Raw genomic sequence first — 8,715 nt, 5'->3', positions numbered from 1 at the left:
CTTAAAAAAAAAAAAAGTCCTGTGGGAAATGGTTTGGAGCATGGTCCAGGCTCAAGAACCAGGTCACCCCGCTGATGAAAATTTTGGTGCTTGATGGCTCACAGCTGTGTCCTCTTCCTCATCTCGCCTTCTGCTAAAGCCTTGCCCAAGGTTCTGCCTCCTTCCTTAGGGGCGTCCCACATTTAATGACTGGTTAATAATAGAGTGCAAAAGCCTGCCACCTTGCCTCAATTCAGAGTGACTGAATGGAAATCCCAGGTCCAGAGCCCCCTATGGCACTGAGACACCTACTGCAGATTTTTCACAGTTCAATTTCTCCCTCTGCCCCACTCTGCTTCCATCATTCCATCACTGTGTTGTTGTCCAATAATTTTCCCTCACACAAATTTCTAGTTTGAGTCTGTTTCCCAAGGAACTCAATCTAAAAGAATTGGTATTGAAAGTAGTGCTAGAAATAAGGCTCTACTACGGGTTTTTGGAGCTGATTCCCCAACAGCCAGCTGTCAGTAGCAATGTCCCTACTGAGTGGAGTACTGATAGCACCTGGCAAAATGCTATGGCAACGTGATTACTAATTTGAATCCACTTATCCTAAAGCCATGCCCACCTGCTCACCTGTAATTTAAAATAAACCATACGGCTTTCTGGTTTAGTATATCGAATTTTCTCTCGCTTTAATTGGACAAGACTGCCACCTCCTGGAAAAGCTAATGAATACTGGGGACCGAGGTGCTTTCATCCGCTTGGGGAATCAGTATTAGGAAATTCGCGCCTCAGCGCCTACTCCGTACCTCTCCACGAAATCAAACTAACTCCTAACCCTTCACAGGCTCTGCTGACAAATTTTCGTAGAAACAAGACTTGCGCATCATAACTGTGGAAATTTAAACAAAAGCTAACATTTATAGCGCGCTCCGTGCCAAGTACTTTTAATTCGTAATCCTCACAACAGCCCTATGATGTAGAAACTATAATAATAAACACCTACATTACAGATAAAAATTAAATGTTAGTTTAAAGTGAGTGGACAGGAAGCAAAATCCTTCCTTGGGCAGCAGAGCTCCAATTACTGCCTAGAACGCCAGCTCCGTAACTAAGTAACCGCCCGCTCTACCCGGGTATGCGCACCAAAACATTGAGGCTAATTCGGAACCAATTTGTAGGATGCCTACGCTAAACGGCGTGACAAATATCCCAGCATTCCTTTCGGGCCGCCATCAAGATGGCGGCGCCCATGTTGCGGTGTGTTTCTCGGAGTCGGCGGTTCTGCACCCCAGGCCCGTTGGAAGCCTTGCCCCTGGGGCTGCGTGAGGCCCACTCGGGCGTTAAGGGGTTGCTGGCGGTGCAGAAGGCTCGGGGTTTGTTCAAGGAGTTCTTCCCCGAGAGAGGTACGAAGATAGAACTCCCAGAGCTCTTCGATGGTGGCAGGGCGGCCAACTTTCCCCAGACCATCTACTGCGGTTTCGACCCCACGGCGGACTCGCTTCATGTGGGGCACCTGCTAGCGCTGCTGGGCCTGTTTCACTTCCAAAGAGCCGGCCACAACGTGATCGCGCTAGTGGGAGGTGCTACGGCACGCCTGGGAGACCCGAGCGGCCGCACGAAGGAGCGCGAGGCGCTGGACGCAGAGCGCGTGAGGAGCAATGCGCACGCCCTACGCCTAGGGCTCGAGACTCTGGCAGCGAATCACCAGCAGCTCTTCACTAATGGGCGTAAATGGGGCAGCTTCACTGTGCTGGACAACTCGTCCTGGTACCAGGAGCAGCACCTCGTGGACTTCGTAGCAGCAGTGGGGGGCCACTTCCGCATGGGCACGCTGCTAAGCCGGCTGAGCGTCCAGACTCGGCTTAAGAGCCCGGAGGGCATGAGCTTGTGCGAGTTCTTATACCAGGTGCTCCAGGCTTATGATTTCTACTACCTGTTCCAGCGTTATGGATGCCGGGTTCAGCTGGGTGGATCTGATCAGCTGGGCAACATCATGTCGGGATACGAGTTCATCAACAAGTAAGCGTCTTTAAATCCAGGAGACATCCTGGGACCAAATAATTTACGCACGGACTAGCTGGTGATGCACTTTTAGGACTGTGAAATGACGTTCATCGTTCAAGCCCTTCTTGGTTTTATCCCTATTAAGGGACCGTAATGGTGTTAATATTATAACTGGCTAATTAGAAGTAAAAGGCTGAATTAAAGTGTTAGGTATGAAACGTATTCCAGAGATCTGCAGGAAATGGCATCTCAAAAATTTTTCTCCAAATATTTGGCAAATAACAGGTTTTAATGGCATCTTCTTGAGAGGGATGAACCACAAGGCTAGCTGATGTGGTACTCATTTATTTAATCCCTTTAAGTTATCTTTTTAGTGTCTACCTGATTCCCCATGTACCTGGGTCTCTCTCAACCACCCAGCCTTTAAACATTTCTAGGCCTTAGTTAAACCGCAGTTCTCCTTGGCTTGCCCAGAGTCACTGGTTTAATTGCAGTTCAGAATGACAAATGCCAAAATAGAGTGAATGCTGTTGGAAGCAGTAATAGGGACAAGAATCAGGTGTAGGAAGTCACAGAAGTTGAGGAGAGCAAGAGACCGCCTTAACTTTGAAGAGTGAGTAGAAGCTACCACCACCTGTGCTTGAAATACATAATGAAGTTTTTCTTCATTCATAGGTTGACTGGAGAAGATGTATTTGGAATCACTCTTCCTCTAATTACAAGTACAACTGGAGCAAAACTGGGAAAGTCTGCTGGCAATGCTGTTTGGCTAAACAGAGATAACACATCTCCATTTGAATTGTATCAGTTCTTTGTCAGGCAGCCTGATCATTCAGTAGAAAGGTGAGTTCTTAATACTGTGCTGAGGAAAATTAAGTTCATAAGCTCATGTTTTATTATTGAACCTCTCCATATCTCTGTACACTTCATAGTGTTTTGAGTTTCTTAAACTTAGATTCTATTTAAGACATTAACCTAAATCTATACAAAAGACAAGCTTTTAGAAAATAAATAGGAAACTATTTTCATGACTGGGATAGGAAAAGATTCTTAAATATGGGACACAGAAAAAGACTGATAAATGAGACTGACTTAAAATTAAGATCTGCTGTTCCTCAAATGTTCATCTTTAAAGGTGAGAGAGCCCTGGCTGGTGTAGCTCAGTGGATTGAGCGCGGGCCTGCGAACCAGATAATCGCAGTTCAAATCCCAGTCAGGGCACATACCAGGGTTGCAGGCCAGTTCCCTGCAGGCCAGTTCCCATCAGGGGGACGCACAAAAGGCAACCATACATTGATGTTTCTCTCCCTCTCTCCTTCCCTTCCCCTCTAAAGATAAATAAATAAATAAAAATTAAAAAAAAATTCTGACTTTAAAAAAAAAAAGGTGAGAGAATATATTTTCAATACATGTAACTAATTGATAAAGAGTTTATATTCAAATTAATATAAGGAATTTCTGTAAGCCAAGGAGAAAAAGACTGACAGCCCTGTAGAAAATTGAGAAGAGACTTGAACAGGCACTTCACTATCTGAAAGGCCAAAAACAAGGGAAGAGATTACTCAATTAAGAAGAAAAATATAAGATAAAGGCACAATAAAATGCCATTTTTATACCTGGCAGAATGACTAAACAGAATTGGCAATACCAAATGTTGTTGAAAGTAAACGTACTGTGGTATGGGTCTCAGCCTCTTGATAGCGATGCTGCTGTCTAGAAATGAGTGAGCAGTTCACCCGGGCCCATACTGTTTGTGGGGAGCTCCACAGACATTGCTCGACCAGAGCTAACGTTGTGGCTGGACTGGCCTCTGTAGTTCTTACTGTGATCCCAGACACACCTTAGCAAGCAACAACCATCAGAAAATTTTGAAAAACAAGATTTATTATCCATATGTCCTGGATGGCCACACAGCAAGGTCACTGGTAGAGAGACAGGGAGGGAGTGTGCTTATCTCTGAGGGGAAGGAGAATATGATGGGCCCGAGGCCTTTTGTGACTTTTAAAAGATCTGAAACAGGGACAGCAAAGCAGTAACATCTTCAGTTTGGATGGCATGTTTGTTGTCTTACATGTGGTATGTTTCTGCATATTTGTTATGTTTCACAAAAATAAATTTAAAAGTAAAGGAAGTGGGAGATAAAAATTAGGCATGTGATACAAGTCACTCTTTATTTTCCATCCTGGAGGTACCTGAAGCTCTTCACTTTTCTACCGCTCCCCGAGATTGAGCACATCATGCAGCAGCACGTCAAAGAGCCAGAGAAGCGGGGTCCTCAGAAGAGATTGGCTGCAGAGGTCACAAAGCTCGTTCATGGACAGGAAGGGCTGGATTCCGCTAAAAGGTGGCCTTGTCAAATAATTGACACTTGGTGAAGTTATTTAGTTGATAGACTTGAGAAAATTTAGAGCCACACTGCTTTAGAGTTGTCTTTTACCACTAACAAGGACTGTTGGTGTATGCCTAAATTGCTTGAAAATGGCCCCTCTCTACCGTAAGGAAAGAGGACCCTGAATTAAATTTATAAATTATACAAGATGAATGTAGCTGTTTCAGAAACTTTTTGTCTAGAACATACTGGACACTTTGTAATTGGTTACTGACATGTACTGAATAAGCAAGCACTCGTGTTTTTCTCACACTGTTTTGCAGGTGTACACAAGCCCTTTATCATAGCAGCATAGATGCACTGGAGGTCATGTCTGATGAAGAGTTAAAAGAGTTGTTTAAAGAAGCTTCCTTTTCTGAATTAGTTCTTGACCCTGGAACAAGCGTCCTAGATACATGTCGAAAAGCAAATGCCATTCCAGATGGTCCCCGGGGGTAAGATTATGTAACTTTAGATTCACAGTTAATTCAGTATTAAATGTTACAATTCACAGCAATTTCCTAAGATGGTGGTTTCCTAAGAGTGCTTTAATGGCGTCTCAGTCCTCTCAGAAGTTAGGTTAGTCTGAGCATAAAGTGAAAAGTGAGATTACTTATTGCTGAAAATAGCTTAAATTTTCTATGAAGTCTTATTAAATCTAACCCAGTTTTTCCTTCAACATTAGAAAAGGCTTGCATGTAAGGGGTCAGTATATTTAATAAATATACCGGGGTCAGTCAGCTCAGGCCTGGTCACAGTTTGGGGAGATCACAGGAACAGAGGCCCTGAGTAGAGTCACAGGAACTCGCTTATATGCAGTTCTTATCCTCATTTTGCGGGGGAGCTGAGGGGTTGTCCAACCTGTTTAAAATATTAGCTGAATTTCTAAAAATGAAGTAAGCATACAACATAACTTCTTAAGACTATTACTACACGCTGTGTACAGTTATTTCTCTTGTGAATTTTCTTATTCAGGAAGCAGGCAGACTATCTAAATTCTTCAGGTGTGTGATATTATTGCATTGTATTTGGCACTTATCCATTTATAATGAAACAGTGGGAAGCATTAGTGAGCCAGAAGGCACTCGGCCCCTCATCCACAGTTCTTGTATGAGTCAGTTACCAGGGTGTGCTCATGATTAGGAAAGACATGTTCCATTGTAGTTTTGGTTTTCTTTCCAATTGCTTTTGGTTTGCCTCTGTCCACAGCACTTTATTGATTTCCTAATATGCTAGTTTACATAATTTTCACCAAATTGAGGGTGTTATCATGCACTTCCCCACAGTGAGTCAGTGATCCTAAGAATTTTCCTCACTGTAGAAGTTTAAAAAATTTTTCTTCCCTTCTGAATTGTTCTAGTGGTTTATTTACTAATACCAAAGTTTACTGCTACTTAAGATGACACTGCATCTGATTTAGCCAGAGTTATCAGTACTACTGGCATTTTTTAGATTGCGTAAGCTGGTAAGGTTGGTTTATGCATTTAAACGAAATGTAGAATGTCATCTGGAAACTATAGCAAACAGCCTAAAATAACACTTCCTAAGAGGAACAAGTCTGTCCTTAAGTATCAGATCTTTTACTGATGAACTAAAACTATGTCTGGTAGTCATTTCTTAATTTTATTTGGTAACATAGGAGAAAACCAACCTTTGCCTTGCAGACGGAAAGGCCTCTTGTGCTCCAGCTTTCTCCTGAAATCTCACCCACTTCTAGCTGCTCCCGTTGTTCCCACTTCCTGCTTGTGGGAATAACTGCGACTCACTCTCCCAGTTTCAGTGCCTCTTCTTTTAAGAAAATCTCCAGTCCCTACTTTCTACCCCTCCCTCCCCCCACCTGCCCAGTGTGCTCCTAGAGCAGCCTCTCATAGCTCTTCACAGAACTGAATACGTTTGTCATAACTGTTCACTTGTCTGGCTCTAGTTAGATTAAATGCATAGTAAGGGCTCTGTAAATGCTTGCGGAATGAATTTGATAACTTGAATAAAACCTATTTACATAGGCCATCAAAAACTTTTGTTAGTGATCTAGAATTTATTAGATCAGTGATTGATTTTCCATTTCTGAAATTAGCTAAAAATTTTGCTTTCTTGTATTTTACCAGTTTGCCCTTCTTTGCATAGACTTAGAATGTAAGTGAAAGGATTTTCCAGTTTCATAAGCAAGTTTCCTAAAGATTTCTGTAGATAACAGTGTAACAGCAGATCTTCAGATAATGTCATTTCGTTGTAATGTTCGTGAGGAAAAAAACATTTCCAGCCAGGGCCACTGTGGGGAGTTTGCATATTCCCCCAATGCCTCTGTGGGTTTTCTCCAGGTTCTCTCATTTCCTCCCTCGTCCCAAAGGACGTGCACATTAGGTGAACTAGAGTGTCTACCTGGTCACAGTCTGAGTGAGTGTGTGTGTGGTGTGAGTGGGCGTGTGCCCTGCAGTGGACCAGCACCCTGTCCAGGGTGGGTGCCTGCCTTGTACTCTGCATTACTGGGAAAAGCTCCAGCCACACAGCTGGAATTAGTAGGTTGGAAAAATCATCATCTTGTTTTAACTGATCTTAAATGTGTAGTTCACATTTATTCCATAGTAGTGTTTGGGTTCTTTATTTAGAAGTGACCAGAAATGTGCCACAGGAACTCTGGTAAAATTGGTTTTGTTACATGTTGATTCACTTAAATTCGTAGTTTCCAGGAACGTATCAATGAGGACTTGTAGTTGTGACTTGTATCTTATGGGTGGATCATTAAAAGCAGCACTGTCCTGGAATTTCCTTTTCTGTGATTTTACCCTCCAGAAAATAAATGGTCCTCCGTTATTCCAATTCACTTCATTTTTAAACCACTATCCCCTGAACAGTTCTATCAAGAGCTGACAGATATCCCAGCTCTTTTTTCCACCAACCAAGAAACCTATTATGCCTTAAAGTTGTTCTTTAGAAGAGCATTAAAGGGAGACAGCTAGTAAATGTGAAGACAGGTTTAGTGCTATAGGTTTCAACTGGAGAACCTCTGAAATTTAAATGAAATATAGTAATGATGTATCTTATTGTAGGAAGAGATCAACAGTGACTGGATTTATGTAGTTACTAAACGTTTCTACTTTTAGGTATCGGATGATAACAGAAGGCGGAGTCAGTATAAATCACAGACAAGTAACGAACCCTGAGAGCGTTTTAGTTGTTGGACAACATATTCTTAAGAATGGACTTTCGTTACTTAAAATAGGAAAACGGAATTTCTACATTATAAAATGGCTTCAGCTATGATGAAACATTCTTCTGTTGATTCAGACTGATCCGTCATTCATTCTCAAGACATGGGAAAGGTTGGCTCCAGACCTTATACCTTCACTTATGCAAATCAAGAGAATGGAGTATACTCTAGCCTCACTGTGAGTAATTTCTTTATTTACATAGGTTGGTCATTAAGTTTATGTAATGATAGCATATTTTATTGCTTGATCTTTAAACATTTAGGACTACTATCAAAAACTGATTTCCAGGGTCAGTCTGTTTTAAAAATTATACATCATGAAAAAAGTAAATGCTGTCTTTCCAATCCTATCCTACTTGCTCTCCTTTTTGGACATGAAGAGGAACAATGAAAAAGGTAGAATGTGGAATTGCAGGTACTAATATATCAAGTATACGTCTGATCCATCTCGCTAGTGTCTACATTGTTCTAAAACCAGCAGTGCCTCTAGCTTAGAAATGCGAAATCCAGTATTGGAAACTGATTTTTGTTGTTGTTTAGGAAGCAAATAGAGCTCTCTTTATAAAGGAGAATAGCTACATAAAGACACAACTGGAATGAGAAACTACAATAGAAGTAGTTTCTTTTTGAAGAAAAGATTAAAGTCAGTCATTGACTTTTCAGAAAGTTTCTGATTCAGTTTGCACTCCCTTACCTGTGTTTCAGTGTAACTAAATTTACACAACCTTTTTTTTTTCCCAGATTACAAAGGTAGTGATATTTTATACATTTGGAAACTTTTAAATTAAATTAGTTTTAAATTTCAACTTCTTTTCCCCAAGCAGATTGCAACTTGAGATAAACCGAAAACTTAAGTAACCAAACAAGTAAGAGAGGCCATTATGTTACCAACTCTCCAATTACATGAGCATATCAAAAGGTACCCTGGTAAGGGAAGTTTTCAGGTCAAATTTAAAGGATTTGGGAAAAAAAATAAAGGTTTTGGTTATCAAGACTTGGTTAAGTTCCTTGGTTAAGACATTCGTAAAGTTAAATCTCCAGAACTGTTGCCACATGAAAAATCAAGGTAATAGCACCCGATTTCCCTGAGGATCAAGGAAAGGCTGACAACAAATGATTCGCAATAAAATTTCTCCTAGAAAACCTTACA

The 8,715-nt window shown here is 41.5% G+C and overlaps 1 protein-coding gene across 3 annotated transcripts in view; it reads left to right on the top strand.

Moving 5' to 3' along the window:
- The first annotated feature begins 1,217 nt into the window (after window positions 1-1,217).
- YARS2 (tyrosyl-tRNA synthetase 2) overlaps window positions 1,218-8,715 on the top strand; it is a 41,917-nt gene continuing 34,419 nt past the window's right edge. For 2 of the 3 annotated variants that reach the window (XR_005081733.2, XM_037139728.2), the window contains exons 1-5: window positions 1,218-2,004; window positions 2,665-2,832; window positions 4,178-4,333; window positions 4,642-4,812; window positions 7,643-7,743. Coding sequence is in view for 2 of the 3 variants with exons in the window: in XM_037139728.2 (XP_036995623.2) it covers window positions 1,223-2,004; window positions 2,665-2,832; window positions 4,178-4,333; window positions 4,642-4,812; window positions 7,643-7,736 (1,371 nt within the window). In the remaining variant the exon portion in view is untranslated. Of the gene's footprint in view, window positions 2,005-2,664; window positions 2,833-4,177; window positions 4,334-4,641; window positions 4,813-7,458; window positions 7,744-8,715 lie in introns of those variants that run through there. The other variant, XM_037139726.2, reaches the window with a different exon arrangement.

This window comes from Artibeus jamaicensis, unplaced genomic scaffold (genome assembly GCF_021234435.1).
Source record: "Artibeus jamaicensis isolate MK-2021 breed Jamaican fruit bat unplaced genomic scaffold, CSHL_Jam_final contig_233, whole genome shotgun sequence".
Lineage (NCBI taxonomy): Eukaryota > Metazoa > Chordata > Mammalia > Chiroptera > Phyllostomidae > Artibeus > Artibeus jamaicensis.
Note: the sequence above shows the minus strand (reverse complement) of the source record. Positions and strands in the feature narration are given on the sequence as shown.